Consider the following 20,364-nt stretch of genomic DNA (forward strand, 5'->3'; position numbering starts at 1 on the left):
TGATACATTATTTTAATTTTCAGAGTCATAATATAATAGTACAAAAATAAATTAAAAACAAAAGTGTATTGTATTACTATATTCTGCATTATTGATATGTTATCTAGTCTCAGTCACCTATCAAAATTCAAAACCACTTCAACAGAACACAGTGTAATCCAAATTCTAATTTCCATGGAACTGGACGCCTCATCAACTTCAAACGGTTACTTGTTCATCCTCAAAGGACTTTCTGTGATTCCAATATGGCATTACCTCCTCACTTTTGCTACTCTTCTCACATGTTTTCTCTACAATTTCCTTGAAATCCATTTCATCCAAGACTTATTCACTGGATTCACAGCTTCTCCCGTTCAGTTCAGTTACAACTCTTGTTCCCAAATCCACGACACCGTCGTTTCAAAGTGTCCGATTCTTCAAGGCGGATATTCCGTTACACCATGGCTTTCCAGTCCTCATCTTCAAACCATTTTCCTCAACTTCTTTGGAAATGCTCCATCTTTCAAATACAAAAGGTCACAACCGTCATTTCACATTTTCATTCTTAGCCTTTTCTTGTTGTATATGCATCAATGAAGCATGACACCAACACGATCAGAAGTGTCGTGCTACAAAGATATGCATAAAATATAAATTAAATCTTAGTAGTTTATTGGTTTCAATTTCAGACAATTATTTACTACTTCTGATGGTGGAACCCTTGCTTTGGACTGGATAACAAGTTCTGATGGTATGAATATAGAGAATATTCTAATTATTGTCTATTTGTGTTTTGAAAATGCATAGTAGTATCAAATTAAAAAGCCTTCGTTGACCTTTCAGATTTTTGTGTATCATTATTATGTTACAGTTTCTGGCAGTGTTCACCATGACGATAATGTTGTTGCTAAAGATGATTCTACTCCTATTGTTATTTGTATTCCTGGTTTAACAAGTGATTCTTCATCTCCTGTAAGTTATCCTATCATGCTTTTGTTTATTTGTGTGGTTAAATGTTTGTGTTGTCTTGTCTCTCTCTCCCTGTATTCGGAATTGGGAAAACCATGTAGTTATGCCCAAGTTAGAAGTTAATTGACTGCTAGGTCGGGGCAAAGACCTTTGAATCAATGTTTTAATAATCGAACAATGCATTGAACCGGCAGGACCTCTAGGTCATAGTTCAATTGTTTTGAACTACTCAAATAAGAACAAATCGCAACCAAACTATTCAAATAACCAAACCGTTGACAATACTGGTTCACGGCTCAATAGGTTGTTTTAAAACGTTGATTTATTCCAACAGGCGAGGCCTTTGAATCAACGTTTTAATGATCAAACAATGCATTGAACCAGTAGGACCTCTAGGTCATAGTTCAACTGTTTGATTCAAATTACCGAACCGTTGACAATACTACAACTCAATCATATTCAAATTACCAAACCGTTCAATTCAACCGGCTGAACCGTTTGGTTCAGTTCGATTTTTAAAACACTGCTTCAAATAACTAGTTTTAAGTATTTAGTGCTAAAAGGAAAGATTGTTTTCTTTTCGTTAACAAAACAAGTCTATCGGACTCTATAGTTTTCGTTAATCGTTCATTTGTAAGGCATTATCCGACGTCGTCAAATATGCTAGATGTTCCCTTGTACCCTTATTATAACACGTTTATTAATTTGTAGTTATTCACTTCTTTTTGTTGATTAGGAAATTAAATTAAATTATAGTGGGCAGTGGTATCTTACAGTTTATTTTTTCTTTTGCTGCTCTTCCCTTTCGTTGTAGTATCTCAAACATCTTGCATATCATACAGCAAAGCGTGGATGGAAAGTTGTTGTCAGTAATCACCGAGGATTTGGAGGTGTTCCAATCACGGTTAGTTATCCTGCAAGTTAGAAATATATAGATTAAGAAGTTTGATACATTTTCTGCAATCTTCAAATAACCATTGGCTAAAAAACGTTATGAGGTTGTGGAACCACTTTAGATTAAGATATACTTCCTTTTGTTGGAATTGTAGGCTTAATGTGCGTCTTAATAATAGTATGCTGTAACAATTTTCTTCCTCTAGTAATGTAAATTCTTAATAAAATTATTTCAGTCTGATTGTTTCTACAATTCTGGATGGACTGAGGATACTCGCACAGTGGTTAACTATCTCCACAGAGAGAATCCCAAGGCGCCTTTGTTTATTGTTGGCACAAGTATCGGAGCTAATATTCTGGTAAATTCGTGGCTCACGTCTTATTCTCTTCTTGCATTAAATTTCTTTAACATGTCATGTTGAATTTCTATTGAATAATCTAATTGCATACCTCAAATAGTCTAAACCTAGAAGTTTCCATATAAATACAATCACATACATCTTCAATTGCTGCTTATATTAAGAACCAGCTGATTTAATTACAGTGTTGGGCATTTCTCCCTTCACCACATTGATCTGTATCTCTACTTGAATGTTTTTTTTCATGGTTTGATCTTGCTCATTCTTTTTTCAATTCCATGTTTTCCGTATGCATAATCCTTGATCAAAAACTGTTTTCAATTGTATATATCAGTGTTGCTTCCTTGTTCATGTATGTTTGTATTAATTTTGGTTAAATAATAGACTGAATCTTCAAATTTTCTCAGTACATGTACTCATTGCTTTTATCCATTGCCTCTACTCGCTTTAAGGATTATATTTAATGCCTTGTAATGACTATCTAGAGAACCCCCAATTTGTCAGAGGGAAAGCAATAGTTAAACATAGATCACAACAAACATTATCCGCCATGTTCCCACATGAAGAAAATATGGAAAAAATAACAAAACAAATAGGGAAAACACCATAATTAATCCAAAACTGTGTGTTTTTGATGAAGATAAATGCTAGTAACTGATTCACTCATACTTTTTCCAACACATTTTTTGTTGTTGGGCGAAATTCACGTGGATCCCATAACTTTAGAAATGGGTTCCCCCAAATAGAAGATGAGATCCATATGGTTTAGTGAAATCTGCATATATTTTTACCAAATAAAGTAGTGTGTTTTAACTTTTTTTTATTGATCTTTTGCTGATGCCGAAGTATAACTCCTATGTTAATGCTTAAATTTTTGTATTTTACTTATGTTATGACCATAGGCATTGGTTCATCCTATATTTGCTTTTCAAACTACAGCACCACTGGAAATTGCACATTTGTTCAGTGTTTACTTATTCTCAGTCACATATTCAAAGAGCTTGGCAATTGGCACAACACAACGCTGTCTGATTTTGAAGATTGTTTGCAGGTAAAATATCTTGGTGAGGATGGTGAAAATACTCCTGTAGCTGGAGCTGTAGCTGTTTGCTCTCCATGGGACCTTTTGGTTAGTAAATAGTATTATGATTTGAAAGTTTAATTGAAAGTTTAACTTTTGCATTTCAACCGACATTTACTAATGTACATAACACGTTGTGAAAAGTAACCACAATCTATCTTTCATCTGAAGTTGTGCCCAATTTAAATTAGAAGGAAAGGCAGGCATATATGGAAATGTTGGAGAACGTTTGGAATCGTATGAACATAATGGAAACTATCTCTAACTTTCTTTTGATATACTTTCCAGCTTATAGCATACTAGCTATGTGCTTTTGGTTCAAAATTGTTTCATACAATCTATTTGATATAATCTATGGAGCTTGTTGAATTTCACTATCAGTTTATCGTCACAAAAAGATTGAATTGTTTTTCATTTAGCATGCTAGTGCTCTTTAACTGGAAGTAATTTAACCTGTATAATGTTTGCAGATAGCGGATAGATTTATAAGCCGTGCTCCTGTGCAAAAGTTTTATAATAAAGCACTGGCAGGTGGACAAAAAGATTATGCAAAATTGTATGCCTCTATCTTTCTAGTTTTTTTACTCATCTTTCTAGGTGATAAGCTCTTTTTTTCCATCTATTATCACCTGAAGACTAACATGAAAAATCTTAGATTTGTCTCTAGTGTTCATATTTGACTTGATTTGACCAATATTCACTGCAGACACCAGCCTCAATTTACTCGCCTTGCTAATTGGGAAGGAATAGAAAAGGTGGACTTCTGATGATTTCATAGTTTTACTACTATTTAATATAAGTAATATAATATGATTAAATTGTATGACCAATATTCACCGAAGGCTTTCAAATTCTTGACTATTCATTATTCCTCTTCATTCTGGTATTTTATAGCAGACATATTAAATGTAATTAGTCTAGGACATTGTTTAAGTGGTATAAAGATGCATGTTGATTTTAGAGGCCAAATAGTTGCTATTCATTTTTATTCGTTGGATATAGCTTTTTTCCTTAAAACACAAGACTTATTCTAATAGTACCACAATCTCAAATGGTGTGTGCTGTTCCGTGTTTTTGATTTGGTGAAGTTTTGTAAAATGTGATTAGTGCTGAGTGCATATGTATTCTTTGTAGGCACTTTCTGTTAGAGATTTTGACGATCATGCCACCCGCATGGTTGGGAAGTATGAGGTACATATGTAGCACCCGATATTAAATTTTTCTCGTATCATCTCTTTTCTGGCTCCTTATGTCTGCTATCTAAAATATTTTTGTTTCTTTAGACTGTTGATACGTACTATAGACGCAGCAGCAGTTCTACTTACGTGCAATCTGTATCGGTTCCGCTTCTCTGTATTAGTGCTCTGGATGATCCTGTCTGTACCACCGAAGCCATTCCCTGGGATGAATGCAAGTAGGCTGCTTTGTTGTCACTTATAATTAATTTGCCTTCTATTTCTGTTGCATTACTTCAACGCCCATTTTAATGTGTTACTCTTTTGACAGGGCAAATAAAAATATTGTGTTAGCTACTTTAAAACATGGAGGTCATCTGGCTTTCTTTGAAGGGATAACTGCATCTAGCCTTTGGTACTTGACTCGTTTTGTGCACCTGACTCTTCAATATTTTGTTACATCTACCAATGCTTTTAGCTGCCCTTCAATTATTATTTTTTATAACAATGACTATAATATCATCGATATCATTCCTTGATTGGTTATAATATATTCCAATTAAGCAGCCGCTATTATAAAACAAATGAAAAATGATTTACTTGCCTGTTGCAGGTGGGTAAGAGCTACTAATGAATTTCTTGGTGTATTACACTCTAGCCATTATATGCATGAACAAAAGAAGGTAGAATATATGTTACTTTGTATTCTTAATAAGCTTATTGACAAAGGTTTATTATTCCTTTTGCCCTGTACTATCTTGGTGCACTAAGTGGAGCATTTATAGTGCCTGAAACTACTGTTTTCTCTATTAACGGTGATGCTGATGCAGGTCTCTACACCAAACACATTATTGGACTCGTCAATTGATGAAGGCCCTTATATCAATGTAACTGAAGATGGAATGGTGGCTGCATTGAACGACGAGCCAACAACAGGCAACCAGAAGAAATACATGTAATACTGGATATACATTACAGCATTAGCATCATGAAGTGGTCCAGATTCTCCTAAAGAATAGGTTAAAAAAGATGGTGAGCTAGTGAGTAATTCAAAGAGTAGTGATTCCTCTGGCATTGCATAAACAAGTACCGACAATGCAACACCTCTTTAATTTTGAAGCCTACGCTGGTTATCTCGACAAAATCGATGGTAATGCTGATGTATATTGCCGTTACGATACATTGGCACTAGGATAGTACGTGTCCTCTTTCCTCTCTAATAAAATTCATTTCTATTTAAAAGATGTTATTGGAACTGTACTATATTTGATGTCAAAAGATGTTATTGGAAATGTTCAAGCTTTCAAGAGTTTTAAGAAACGCACAGCAATCACGTATTGGTAATTATGATTAAATGTCTTTTTTAGCTTAAGTATCCTTATTTTAGTAGCTAGTTAGATACAATTGTACTAGACAAATCAAGCTTTTGTAAATTACGAATATGATAAGACATTGAGACCAAGAAAGCAAGTAAAAATATTAGTGTGATGCTTCAATTTTTTTTCTTCCGGAAAAGCCAACGAAACTTCATTATGAAACACGAGCTGGTACAAGATTTACCCAAGCATGTTTACAGCAAAACGATTAAAAAAGGCACACAAACGGTGCATAACATTTCCCCCATTTATCACTTCTACAGTTCAACAAAAAACATAAATATGAGCAGAATTTAATCAACAGCACCAGTACACTCCTTATCCAACACAGACCAGGTGCACATCTTCACTAGTCCCGCAATGAGTCCCTTTATTGTAGAAGCATCAAACGGTTCTCTTTTTTTTTTTTTTTTTTTTTTTTTTTAAATACAAATATCTGCCATAAGTTGAATTTTTCCAATACTTTTGGAGTATATTTGGATGGAGGGTTTTTGAGGGAGGGGAGGAGTTTTTTTTTTTTTTTTTAAATTAAGGGACAGTTATCAGCCTGCCACATGGTTAGCCGTTAGTGTAGGATAATCTGAGTTCAGTGCAGGAAAATGTCAAGCTATAAATATTGCTGTAATGCTGTTAACCACTTGTAACAGAATCAATTCATTTTTCAATCAACATGCAAAGAGATCATCAGTATCTCCATCTTTTTTCTCAATTCTAACAATTTCAGTCGCACATATTATACTGGAATCCAGAATCATAATACTCCGGGTATATTAAAAACGTATTGAAATTGACAAACCAGCACTTCATGGCTTGGTAACTGCTGGTTCAGGTTCCAATTCTCCGAGTATATCATTGTCTTTTTAATTTGGACTTGGTTCCAATTCTCTTGTTCATCACATAGAACCTTACAGAAACCTTGGAACAAAGTACATCCATCTTGTAGATCTTATATACCATACCATCGTTGTTAAGACTTTTTTATGGCCAAGTTCAAGAAACAATTCACGTATATATAACCATCACACTTATTTTTTCACTGCACACCCTAGTCACCACTTATTGTCAAGTAATCTAGAGGCATAATATTATCAAGCAGACTTAAAATTGACAATACCAGCACTACATCACTTTGTAGCTGCAGCTTCTGTGCAAATTCAATACATCCTTGTACCAAAGTTTCATTGTCTCTGTTCCAAATTGGTCTTGGTTTCGGTTCTCTTGCTCATCACTTATAGCAAATGTAATAATATCATTGAATATTACTGAAAAAATTGCAACAGAAGACTGCATTTGGAATGCTAATCCTATGTTGATGCTACCACTTATATGCTTAACAAGAACAGTCTTTTCAACCATTATTCAAAAAGATTAAACTTAGATCTTATATTCAACAATGTGGGCAATTCAATACGTGGCTAAACATGCTCACTTCAACATTATGAATAGTAACAGTTGAAAATCTAAAAAAAAACATGAGCAAAGACTATGATGGATGAGTTTTGGTGTGGACTAAAAAACTCGCAAAGTCACTGATGAAATACATGTAGTAAAAAAAAAAAAGTGAATAACAATGTAATCTATCCATATATAATCATGTGTTTATTTTTGTAGGCCTGAGGTTACATGAAGAAATACTAGGTATGTAATTTGACTGATCTTCCTAGGCAAAATTGTGAAACTCAAGAGTCTAAGTAAACTTGTGGAACTTCCAATGACTTGACTCATAAACTCGCTGGTATAATTGAGAGCTTATTTGAATTCGTAGGAGTTTACACGCGAGTTAACTTGGTTTTATGACCCAAATTTTTAACGGAAGAGTTTAGAAGCCATGGTTTTAGATGTAATGAGACCTTTTATTTTTAGCATCTTCATTCATGCTCCATGTTATCCTGAGTGAGAAAAAAGGTTATCTGTCATCGTCCTATTCCGTTCAAGTTCTAAGATTTTAATTTTTTTATACCTAAAAATAATCTAAGGCTCTGTTTGGTAAAAATAGCGGATAGCTGATAGCTTTTAGCTGATAAGCTAGCTGATGACTGATAAGCTAGTTGAAGTGTTTGGTAAAATAGCGGTTGAACTAGCTGATAAATGTAAAATTACATAAAAGGACATTATTAATTCATATAAAATTTATACTAAGATATTTGATAATTTAAATATTTTAAATTTAATAAATGTTTGTATTTTATTAAATTATTGTTTTCGGTAAAAATTTATTTTCAATTTCTTTCGATTCAGTTTCCAGTTATTATACATTAATAAAAAAAGTAAAGTTTACGAATTTATTTTAAGAATAAAATAAAAAATAATCAATTCATAAGATTAAAAAAATTGTTAAAAAACGAAGGATAAAACAAAAAAAAAACATACGTTACCAACTCGTTAAATAGTATTAATTTATAGGAGTATAAATTTTATATGAATTTTCACGTTACCAAAAAAAATATAAAAAAAATTATAATGTTATAATGTTTAGACGTAACAATAAAAAATTTACATCTTTGTAAACAAAACAAAAAAAAGACGAAACAATAAAACTAAATGTGAGTCTTTAAAAAAAAATTAAAACTAGACGTGAGACAAGTTTAATATAAAAGGCAAAGAATTTAACGGAACCAAAAAAAAAATTAACGAACCATATACAATTAAATGCCTTCAAAGGAATATAAAATGAAAAAAAAAAGTAGCTCTTAAATTTGCCTGCATTAAAAACATATATATTTTACTTGAAATTATAAAGGGTAAAACAAGATTTTAGATTAAATAATAAGGGTAAAATTGGAAAAAATAATGAGAAGCTAAAAGTTATAAGCTCAAACGCTACTTGAAGTAGCTTCTGAAAAATAGCTTATAAGCTCCTGAAATAAGCTATAAGCTCGTTGTAAAAAAGTGTTACCAAACAGAGCTTTTTTTGTCAAACGAGCTTATAAGCTAAAAGCTAAAAGCTATAAGCTCATTTTAATGGCTTACCAAACAGACCCTAAGTTGTTAACCGAAAACGACCTACAACCGAGTTAGGGGTGAACCGATGCTTGGATAGTTGGATGAAGGATTACTACGAGCAAGTGTATATGGGTCAATTGAGTCTTTTTCAGGTTCAAAGAGATTCACGAAGATCGCGAGAGTATCAAAACTAGTCAAAAGCACAAGAAACTGATAACATAGACTCAAAGACTCGGGTTCCATGTTTTAGCTAGAAATAACGGAAACAACTACAATCTATGGAGCTAGAGAAAGTGATGCATGGACTAACTACTTGAAAACACCGCAAATTACAAGGATTTATGCCATAAATAGGGGACACTACATACATCAAGCAACAATGAAAAACACGCGCACTACCCATAAGTTTAGCCGAACAACGACAATCAAGGCTAGTCTTTGCAGGCCGCATTCATGACCAATAGAATTACGTGCTCTATCATTTTGTCTATAAATATCACTTGTAAATCTCGTTTTAAACATATTCAATTAACCAAACTATCATTTTTTTTTCTCGCAATTAACCAAACTACTTCATCCGTTTTAAAATGAGTGTCGCTTTAGCCAATTGCACACAGATTAAGGAATGAAATAAAGTAGTCAAATGTCATAGCAATTTTACCAAATTATCCTAATCAACTATTGGTTTGTTTTTCATTAAAGAAAAAATAATACTTTGGAAGTATTGTAACATAATATTAATTGAAGGGTACAATTGAAAAGAAAAAGTTATTATTGCATTGAAAACCGAAAGCGACATTCATTTTGAAACAATTTTTTTTAGCTAAAGCGACACTCATTTTAAAACGGGGGAGTATCATTTTGCCAATAGGATGCTTTGAGCTTCATGTCGCTAGAAAGTCCGCTATTGCTGTCCTTGGGACCACGTTTGAGATTTAATTCACTAGACCGATAAATTGTAGGTGCAATTGTTGAGTGACAAGTACCTTTATCATCACCACATTCACAAAGTCAGAAGAGACTTCTTGTGTGTGGAATTTTATTGTCAAAGCGGTTGATACCCTGAAACAATTTAGAATTGGTAAAGGAGATGTCTGTTTTTTTTGCCGGGGTTTGAACTACATATTTTTATGCATTGTCCATGTCAACTGAGCTAAGCTCATGTTTCTGCTTGATTATGAATGTCTCCTTTTCTTTTATTTTCCATTTCATAAAAAAATCTGCCGGTTAGACTTTGATAATTCGTCCTTCAATCATAATTCCTTTGAAAAGTCAAAAGTCCACAGATCTCTATGGTAAGTATCAGGATTCAAGCCTGGCTGCGTGAAGAAAAGAATTCAACAGTGGGGAGTTGAACAACAATTTTATTTTATTTTGCATTGCAAGCAATTTATTTTAAATAAAAAACAAATATCTCAGCAAAATAAAACCAAAATATTAATCATATAATTTTTAAAGAATTTAGAACTCAATTAATCTTTTTATTTGAAGTAAAATACTAAAAAAATCTTTGAATGTATAGGATCTTGCAAGTAGAGATCATTATCAGTTTGAATTTTTTTATCAATTTTTATTCATTATCCTTTAAAAAATGGAAGGGTAGTGTTAACTTGTGCCCTAAGGGCACAAGTTAAGAATCTAAAAATGGAATTAAATCATAAATTATGTCTTGAAAAGATAAGATTTTAAATTTTTAGAATATTGAATGCACAATTTCCAACAAAATATTTCTATCTTTGGTTTTTTAACTTGTGCCTTGAAGACACAAGTTAACATTTTCCAAAATGGAATAGATGCTTTTAGTATTCCTTTTTATAAAAATAATAAAAGGGAGGACTAAAAAAATTTCAATTTTTTTAGGGATTAAACTTAAAAATCCCATAATTTCACGTTGATAAAAAAATGAACAAACAATCAATTTTTTTAATAAATTATCTCCTGACTACAACAATAGGATTAGATTCGTTCTGAGAGATAAGCTTGGAACTTAATTTCGTCTTTTTTTCTCTTTTTTTTCCCTTTTCTTTTTGCCTCGTTACATTAACATTGTAACACTACCAAAAAAAGATTCGTCAATAGAAGAAAGTAGATTTAAATTTGTCAAAAAGAAGAAGAGAAAATACACTCTTAAAGCGGAGTATTATTTTGCATTTCTTAAAAATAAAATCTCAAAGTAGCTATTTTCACATTTATCATATAGAATACATCCTTTAGTTGGTAATGTATCTTATTGCAAAAACAATGACTCACTTCGAAAATTCATCTTCTTGTCGGTAACTTAGGATACAAATATTTTAGAGATGTGTTGTGTTATTTGAACATCTATATATGTGACAACCAAAATTTTACAAAGAAAATGATATATTGGCACGAAAACCAAAACAATAGAGAAATAAAGTAAAAAGATAATGTGAATATGAGAGAGAAAATTGCCACAAAAGTTGTCATAAATGGTTGTTCAAATATCATTTCTCTTTAGAGATTTATTATTTAAACAATCATTTATACGACAATTTTTAAAACAACCATAACTTTTAAAAAAAAAAAAGTATTGACATGAATAACTAAACAATAAAAAGAGAAAATAAAATATAATGTAAATATAAAAAAGAAAATTATCTTTAAATAATTGTATAAATATCATTTTATAATGGACACAAGAATAAATTCATTTGAGAATGTGAAACTGAAAATCATTTGGATGACTTTCAGCGGTGTTTACCCCCCCGGATGAAAAGAGAGAGCATTGGGTCACGTGGATGATTAAGAAAGGTCCCTCATATCACGCTTACTTTGATTTTTCCTCCTCACTCTTCTTACAACCAACAGCAATCTCTCTGAATCCATTACAATTCCATGGATTGCAATTGCTCCCACTTCGAACCCCTTTCACCATCTTCTTCTTCTTCTTCCAACCCTTACACCCTCCTCCTCCAATCCCTCTCCCTAATTCCAATCAACCATTACCTCCTCGCCACCGCCTTCGCTCTCACATACTTCCTCTACAATTTCCTCGAAATCCATTTCCTCCAAGATCTCCTCACCGGATTCTCCGGCTCCACCGTCCACTTCACCTACAACTCCTCCTCCGTAATCTACGACGCCGTCGTTTCTAAGTGCCGGATTCTTCACGGCAGATACTCCGTCACGCCTTGGCTTTCTAGTCCTCATCTTCAAACTGTTTTTCTTAACTTCTTCGGAAATCCTCCTACTTTTAAATACAAAAGGTCACAACCAAAATTCTTTAATTAATTCTTTTATTTATTATCAACTAATTAATCTAACTTTTGTTTATATTATTATTATTATTATTCAATTTCAGACAATTGTTTAATACTCCTGATGGTGGAACTATTGCTCTCGACTGGGTTATAAACTCTCATGGTATGGTATATACATACATATCACTTCACTTTTCATACTCTCTACTTTTACACTGTCACCATATCACAAAGTTACGTTTTGTTTTTTAATGATCTCAACACAATTATTAAACACTCTTATTATAATTGACTGACGGTGTAAAATCTTTTGATTATCAATTTGTTTTTCACAAATGCTTAGTTATTTCTTGATTTGCCAATAATTATTATTATTATTATTATTATCAAATTATAAGATTTTGTGGTTGACCTTTAGGAATTTTGTGTTTTATCAAGATGCAGAGAGTGCTGTCGCTAAAGACGAATCTAATCCTGTTGTTGTAGTCATTCCTGGTTTAACAAGTGATTCTTTTTCTCCTGTAAGTTGTTGTTTATGAATCATGATTTTATGTTTGTGCTTAAATGTTAAGCAGTGAAATGATAAGAAAGTAGGAGGTTAAATACTCACCCCTAGCATAATGCTATAATACTAACAATATGAGCATTGACTGTTAAAAACAAATCTAGTTTTATCTCTGACTATTTTTTCTGTTAATCAACGCGAGGGGAAATGGGGAAATCATATACTTATACTCTAGTTGGAGGTTTCATAATTGATTACTTGAGGGCAGGGGTTGTGATCTCTGGTTGTGGTATCTTTTTCTTTTATAGCATCAGTTGGAACTACCCTATCCTAGGCTTGTGCTATGCTATTGATATTATTGTCTTAACATAAAAGTAAGTTGAACAATACATTTGAGGTTAAAAATCAATTATGGAGGTGGACTGGGCTATTGGCTCAGCCCATACCCCCATCGCCATCTAGAACTAATGGGCGAGCAAAACAGCCCATGATCTCAACCAACTATCTCCTGCCTTAATGAGCAAGGTACAACCAACTCCACACGAGGTTTAAGGAGCGGGCAACCTAAACTTAAGGAGCAAGCAAGCTTGCGGAGTTTTAGGAAAGCACCTTAATTCATTCACTTCCTACCCGCCAAATATATCACATTCACATACAGCCTAGGGATTGGAACACTGCCAACTAGGTCTGACCCCCAGTTCTTAGCAAGAACAGGAAGTAATAGCTCCAAATCCTAGCTTCAAGGTAGAATCAATTATGGAGGCAAAAATAATTCTACTTGAGTACACTCAAAACATATCAAAATAAATTTCAGACTTGTAAAATCACTTCTTCACCCATCATAGTTTTCATATGGCGGCATTTGATCCATGTAGCCGACCCCACTTAGTGGGATAAGGCGGTGTTGTTGTTGTTGTATTATATTATACTTTACATATTGAGAAAATGCATATTGAATATCACACGTCACACATTAAAGTCCTCCTTGAAACTCTGGCATGACAAATAAGCTTCCACTTACCAGTGTTATGGCCTAAGGCTTGGAATTACAAAACATATATCCACTTGAAACTCACATTGTTGTTTTATTTATTCATTCTTTTTTAGCATCATATATTCTAGATGTATGCTTATACCCTTATAAAATGTTAATTAATTTTAATTACTCATCTCCTTTTTCCATTTAGGATATTCATTTATATTTTAGCGGCGTCTTACAGTTTACTTTTTTTTTTTTCTCTGTTTCTTCCTTCCCCTTGGTAGTATCTCAAACATCTTGCATATCATACAGCAAAGCGTGGATGGAAAGTTGTTGTCAGTAATCACCGAGGACTTGGAGGCGTTTCAATCACGGTTAGTTTATCTGCTACCTGAGATTTTATAGATTAACAAGTTTGACATGTTTCAAGACATAACTTGAATAGCGTTGACCCATATGAAGAATCATCAGCATCTTTGTTGTACCTGCCAAAAGTCATCGAAATCAATCTGAAATTTGTAGTTATTAGGTGAAATTTTAAGATTGGTTTTATATCTTCCTTAGATTTTAAGCTTGGCATCCTACCTGTCAGTTCACAATATTAAAATTTAGGTTACTTTAACTTAGAACATGGAAATGGCAGCAGCAAAGTATCCTTTTTTTTTTTTGCATTTTGTTAGAATGTTGGGATTGGTGTGCATATCAATACTGTAAATATTGCGTGGTGTAACAGTTATATTTTTATTTTTTCCCTATAGTAATGTTGTAATTTCTTATTAAAATTGTTTCAGTCAGATTGTTTCTACAATGCTGGGTGGACTGTGGATGTCCGCACAGTGGTTAATTATGTTCACAAAGAGAATCCCAGGGCGCCTTTGTTTCTCATTGGAACTAGTATTGGAGCTAACGTTCTGGTAAATTCATAGCTTGATTCTTATGCAGTGCTTACATCAAACGTCTTAACTTTCATGTAATTAATTAATAAACTAATTTAATTTCTAAATTCAAAATATCTAAACCTAAAAATTTCATTATAACCACATACATCTTCAAGTTCTACGTGTACCTAGGACTTGGCTTCCTTACATTGACCTTTATTTTTCCTGAGCTAATGCCTATCCAGAGAACCAAAATTTATACTGGTTTCTAAGATGGATCACACATTGATTTAAACTTTATTTACAGATAATGATACTAAACGACCCCCCTTCCCTGATCCCCTTGAAAAAAATGGATAAGATAGGGAAGATATACTGCTAGTTCCTAACCACATGTTTTTCGTTAAAAATGGATAAGATAGGGAAGATATACTGCTAGTTCCTAACCATATGTTCGATAAATTCTGACTAATATGTTGGTGCTTATTTTTATTGTTTTTAACTTATGTCATAACATTTGGTACATACACCATCTGCTTTTCAAACTACAGCAAAACTAGAAATTCGACGAATGTTAAACTTGTTATAATATGAACAAAGCTTGTTTTTGGCACTGCACTGTTTCATTTGAAAGATTGTTTGCAGATAAAATATCTTGGTGAGGATGGTGAGAATATTCCTGTAGCTGGAGCTGTAGCTGTTTGCAGTCCTTGGGACCTTTTGGTTAGTATTTTGATTTAAAGTTCATTTTTTGCATTTCAGTTGGCATTGGTCAATGCATAAAATACCAATGAAAATCGTGACTATCCATCTTTCATCTGAATTTGGACTGTTCATTTGTTTATGGTACCAGTTGATAAAAATTGTAAGGATTAATTCAAAATTATTTCAATCTTCAAGGAACAAATTAATTAAGCATGTATTCAATAAGCTATTCTATGTAGTTTAATTAAGCACTTATTCTTAAATTATTGAGGAGTTTATTGAACAAAACAAAAAGGAGCTTATAGACATGTTGGAAGTTATTTTTTCTAATTGTATCCGAAGACTTATATAAAGTGTTTATGTAGTGATTTATGGGAGAAGTCTAAACAAAGCTCTTCCAAGCATCCGATAAATCTTCAATTAAATAGTCCTCAATCCAACAATTCTATACATGACTTCTTTGTTACACGTTTTAAAAATAATCATAACTTATGCAATTGAGTAACTTCTTTAATAGCGATGCCATTTCCATTTTTCCCTTTGAGCAGTTTATCGGTTTGCTTTGTTTATAGCTCTAAGTAATACTCGATATACAAGTTATGCATTTCTCTATCGGTCTAAGATTTTCGACTTTAGGAATGGAGTGTTTTGGAGTAAATAAATTGCAAATTAATTCTCAAGCAGGGAGAGTGGGTTAGGGAGTACAATTAGGTGTTTCTGGAAAAGTTGAAGACATGTTGGTTTGAATAGTATGAACATAATGGAAAGTATTTTGAAGATTAGAGTTTGGGATACAAGATATGTATTTCTAGTTCAAAATTGTTTTATACAATATATCTGATATGATTGATGCAGTTGAATTGAATTTCACTGCCTTTAGCCATAACTAAAAGTTTGAATTATTTTGCACTTTGGCTGTTATTGTACCTTAACCTGACGTTATGTTACCTGTATAACGTATTAACATTTGCAGATAGGGGACCGGTTTATAACCCGTAAGCGTGTGCAGAAATTTTATGATAAAGCACTGGCATTTGGACTTCAAGGTTATGCAAAATTGTATGTCTGTATCTTACCATTTGAGTTTAAATATGTTTATAATAAGTTATTGGATTTTCATCTATAAAAAATTTCATTTGCAGACAAACATGCAAAAACTAAGAAGTTTATGTGTAGTTCATAATCACATCTGATTTGACATTTTTTCCAATCTTCATTGCATGCAGACACCAGCCTCACTTTTCTCGCCTCGCTAATTGGGAAGGGATAGAAAAGGTGGCCTTACTCTCTATAGTTTCATATTTATTATTACTATTGTCAGTATAATAACAAGACTAAACGATTATTGTACCGTTGTATGACTCTGACCTGTCCCTTTTCATTCTGTTTTCTACTAATCTTTTTTGTTGATTTACTTTCTAATGGAAAAACAAAGCTAAGTTTTTACTGTGGTTTCTAGGGAATATGTATCAGTGCTTGAATTGTTTGGATTGCTAGAGGGAAACCCTCTCAGCAATCAAATTATATGAAAATACACTATTCAACATTTAAATACCTAAATCTTTTAAAGTTAGGTATTGAGATATATATATATATATATATATATATATATATATATATATATATGCCAGTCCAAAATCTGTTCCTTTTGTCACCAGATATTAGTTCAGCAATAGTCAGAAATTATGTCAACAAACCTAGGAATAGCCGAGGTTGTTTGTTTGTTTTCCTTTGTCCCCTTGTTTCTGTTATTTTATACTCCCTCTGTCCCAAAATAATTGAGCCATTTGATCATTTCACACATATTAAGAAAAGTGTACAAGTGAAAGAGAAAGAAAAATGACTTTAAGTGCCCTTGTCTCAAGTATTGGTGCATTCACCATTGAAAAGTGAAAGGGATCATTCATTTTGAGACAATTTTCTTTTACAAATGGCTCAATTATTTTGAGATGGAGGGAGTAATGGTCATGATTTAATGTTAAAAGTCAAGGACGCTCCAAGTGACTAAATTATGCACGTTGCTTTTAGAGGCCAACTAGTTGATGCTCATTTATTTGTATGGATATGACTTTTTCCTTAACCCAAAGAACTACATTGGTCTAATATGTACCACATTCTTAAATGGTATTTACCCCATATTATTGATTGGCTTAAGTTTTTGATTTTAGTCCATTCTGAGTGCATATGTATTATTATGTTTTGCAGTCACTTTCAATTCGAGATTTTGATAACCATGCCACTCGCATTGTTGGGAAATATGAGGTACATATGCAGCACATGGAAATTATAATTTTCTATTTTCTTGCTTTATCTCATGTTCTAGTTCCTCATGTCGATTATAAAAAGTAATCTTGTTTCTTTAGACTGTTGATACATACTATAGACGCAATAGCAGCTCTATTTATGTGCAATCTGTATCGATTCCTCTTCTCTGTATTAGTGCTCTGGATGATCCGGTATGTACCAGGGAAGCCATTCCCTGGGATGAATGCAGGTATGCTGCTTATTTTATTTTCCATAATTCTGATTAATTTGTATGCTTTTGCATAACTTCACGAGCTTTTTATTTACTCTTTTTCATAGGGCAAATAAAAATGTTGTGTTGGCCACTTTAAAGCATGGAGGACATCTGGCCTTCTTTGAAGGAATAACTGCTTCTAGCCTGTGGTAACGACTCATTTTTTTCATCTGACTCTTCCATTTTGTCACGTCTTCCATCTCATGCTTTTATCTGTCTTCAATTATTGCAATATTCTTTCATCATTCTTTCCGGGGTGGGGGGAAGGGGTTATTTATGAAAAAATCCTGATGTCTTTGATATCATTTCTTGATTGGTTCATGTTGAAATATGATTTCAGTGATATCACCGAAATTCCAATTAAGAAGTCACTAATATATAAATATTGAGGAGCAACTTTCTTCCCTCTTGCAGGTGGGTAAGAGCTGCTAATGAATTCCTTGATGTACTGCTCTCTAGCAATCATATGCATGTTCAGAAGAAGGTAAGCTATGTTCTATTGTATTTTCATTTTTTGCTTATTGACCACTGTATATTCATCTTCTGGATTTTGCTATCTGTAATGTAAATATAAATACTATATACACTTGGGCATGGCATAAAATATGTTATTCAAGATTTGCCGTAGGCTATCTAATCTTTAACTTAGTTCCAAGCAGAACCATTTCTATTGGCTGAAACTGTTGTTTCTCTGTTAATGGCCCTGCAGATCTCTGCACCAAACAAACTCTTGGATTCGGCAATTGACCAGGGTCCTTACGTCAATGTTTCCGAGGATGGAATGGTGGCTGCATTGAACAATGCGCCAACAGTAGACAATGTGGACGGAATAGATGCACGACAGGATTCACATCATGATGGTCATGACCGGGTTCCAGAAGAAAGTAAAAGAGATGAGCTTGTGACTAACAATGTGGAAGAAATACATGTAAGGCAGGATACTCAGCATGATGGTCATGCCATGGCTCCAGAAGAAGGTAAAAAAGATGAGCTTGTGACTAAAACTAACAGAGAAAGTGGTGATTCCTCTTGTATTGCACAAACGACTAGTGCCCACAATCCAGTGCCTCTTGATGTAGTAACACCTTTCAAAAGATACCTAGGACAGTTATCTCGACAAAATCGATGGTCCATCTGGTTGCTGGCTTATATTGCTATCACCACAAGTTGGCCATTGGTTGGTTCAGCCCTTCATCTTGTGTTTGGAAAAAGGCTTAGGAATATCTTACCCCGAGGTTTAGTTAGAAGATAAAATTGTATTGCATTATATTACCGTTGTATTTGTCTGTAGATGTAGATGTATAACAATAACTATAACGATAATAAAAATGAGAATATTATACGTGCTATTATTTCCTTAGCTTGCTTACATGATAATTCTCTATTTCTTAGCTTATGGTGAAATTACTCGGGACTTTCAGTGGTCTATTGTTTTTCCTTAAACTGGTTTACCCTGTTCCCATCCTGGTTTTCAACAACAGGAACGCCTGTGTATAATAATTTGATTATTCCATTAGGCTTTTTGTATTATAAAATATGCATCAGACATGACCTATACTATAATGTAGATGTTGAAGATACAAATGGCAACTCACCATACCAGAATATACTACAAGACTTAACAACCGATGTTGTGTATTACACATGTGATGTGATTGCATCGCATGTTATAATCTCATTTTAATTAAAATCAATGTGCAGTTATTTTATCTGCACGATTCATTTTATATTCAAGGTTGGTGGTAATGTAATCAATTGATTAATTTTTCTTTATACTTGACATTGTTCATCCTTTTTTAAAAAAATTCTTTAAAGACAAGGTAATTTTCCTTCTATATGAAAATGAGAGTATTGTCACTGGAACACAAAAGGTTGAACAAGCTACGCAAACCTGCCTGCACATATGTTCTACTTGTAACGAGATAATACTAGGAGATGAGGTTTGGAAATATATATCAACCATATGCAGCATGGAACTGAAACCAAAAAAGAGCTTCGGTGACAAGAACTTGTAAATATATCAACAACTTTGAACTGATAACTAAGAGAAACAACTTGTAAATATAATACTCTTTGTTCATTTTTTGTTGTACCCGAGTTTAAATCCAAAATTCTTCCTTTGTCTGTGTGAATTTTTTCGGTTGGTATTTTCCACCCAGTCAACTTAACAAAATAACAATAGTTATGAAATAGACGTGATACATTTTGGTGTATAGTTAAATTAGGGCAATGGGATGGGGTCCTCGTATTCTCCTATACTTTGAACAATCTAGTGATTGTTTCAACTTCCAACTAAACAGTTTGTACTATAGTTGCTATTGTTTTTCTCTTCCATGTGTGTTTGTAACTGTGTGTGTTGGAATCTTCTATAAATAAAACAATTATACTAGCTAGTAGCTAGGAATTAAGTAATTGTCACAAAAGTTTCATTGCATAATGAAAAAATTTATGAGTTGGATTTGTATACTTTGAATTACATTCCGGGACAAAAGTTTTTGGTATAGGAAATGACGTATTTCTTAGAATGAACATCAAAGACAAATAAAACATCCAAGTGATAATAATAATGAAATGTTATTAAGGAATAGAAGCTTCTAAAATCAGAAGAGGACGACCATGATTAATATTAAAAAAACTTGATAAGCTAGATTAGTGTCACATTGTTTTCTCAGTCTCTGTCGCTTGTCAATGGTTTATTCGTCCTATACCATGTCTTTCATCGTTAGTTAATTAATAATTTGCTATTGCAATGGATGAAACTTAATTTGTCAATCCGTCTATA

The 20,364-nt window shown here is 33.0% G+C and overlaps 2 protein-coding genes across 3 annotated transcripts; both read left to right on the forward strand.

The window, feature by feature from the left end:
• Positions 1-129: 129 nt before the first annotated feature.
• LOC146958106 (embryogenesis-associated protein EMB8-like) lies at positions 130-5,777 on the forward strand. Its single transcript, XM_085741291.1, has 13 exons — positions 130-515; positions 669-730; positions 851-951; positions 1,763-1,852; positions 2,079-2,201; positions 3,253-3,330; positions 3,753-3,838; positions 3,989-4,037; positions 4,417-4,473; positions 4,566-4,696; positions 4,789-4,872; positions 5,071-5,140; positions 5,288-5,777. Exons 1-13 carry the CDS (start codon positions 175-177, stop codon positions 5,414-5,416), a joined length of 1,401 nt encoding a protein of 466 aa, XP_085597417.1. The 5' UTR covers positions 130-174; the 3' UTR covers positions 5,417-5,777.
• Positions 5,778-11,585: 5,808 nt separating this feature from the next.
• On the forward strand, positions 11,586-18,934 carry LOC146958107 (embryogenesis-associated protein EMB8-like). 2 transcript variants are annotated; one of them, XM_085741292.1, is made up of 13 exons: positions 11,586-12,003; positions 12,099-12,160; positions 12,436-12,518; positions 13,766-13,855; positions 14,273-14,395; positions 15,005-15,082; positions 16,038-16,123; positions 16,291-16,339; positions 17,270-17,326; positions 17,428-17,558; positions 17,648-17,731; positions 17,997-18,066; positions 18,292-18,934. In XM_085741292.1, the coding sequence occupies exons 1-13, from the start codon at positions 11,633-11,635 to the stop codon at positions 18,832-18,834; spliced, it is 1,827 nt and encodes a 608-aa protein (XP_085597418.1). In that variant the 5' UTR covers positions 11,586-11,632; the 3' UTR covers positions 18,835-18,934. The 2 variants fall into 2 exon arrangements, with proteins under 2 accessions (XP_085597418.1, XP_085597419.1); XM_085741293.1 differs by having other exon boundaries at positions 12,442-12,518.
• The last annotated feature ends 1,430 nt before the right edge of the window (positions 18,935-20,364 follow it).

This window comes from Medicago sativa, chromosome 1, assembly GCF_051527215.1.
Source record: "Medicago sativa cultivar Bolivia chromosome 1, Bolivia_mono, whole genome shotgun sequence".
In the NCBI taxonomy this organism is placed as follows: domain Eukaryota; kingdom Viridiplantae; phylum Streptophyta; class Magnoliopsida; order Fabales; family Fabaceae; genus Medicago; species Medicago sativa.

Bases quoted from the DNA above. Each gene is read 5' to 3' on its own strand.
- LOC146958107 (XM_085741292.1), top strand. From the start codon at position 11,633: ATGGATTGCAATTGCTCCCACTTCGAACCCCTTTCACCATCTTCTTCT. The intron at 16,124-16,290 runs GTATGTCTGTAT...CATTGCATGCAG, and splicing joins CTTCAAGGTTATGCAAAATT to ACACCAGCCTCACTTTTCTC. The intron at 16,340-17,269 runs GTGGCCTTACTC...TATGTTTTGCAG, and splicing joins ATTGGGAAGGGATAGAAAAG to TCACTTTCAATTCGAGATTT.
- LOC146958106 (XM_085741291.1), top strand. From the start codon at position 175: ATGGAACTGGACGCCTCATCAACTTCAAACGGTTACTTGTTCATCCTC. The intron at 4,038-4,416 runs GTGGACTTCTGA...TATTCTTTGTAG, and splicing joins ATTGGGAAGGAATAGAAAAG to GCACTTTCTGTTAGAGATTT. The intron at 4,474-4,565 runs GTACATATGTAG...TTGTTTCTTTAG, and splicing joins GCATGGTTGGGAAGTATGAG to ACTGTTGATACGTACTATAG.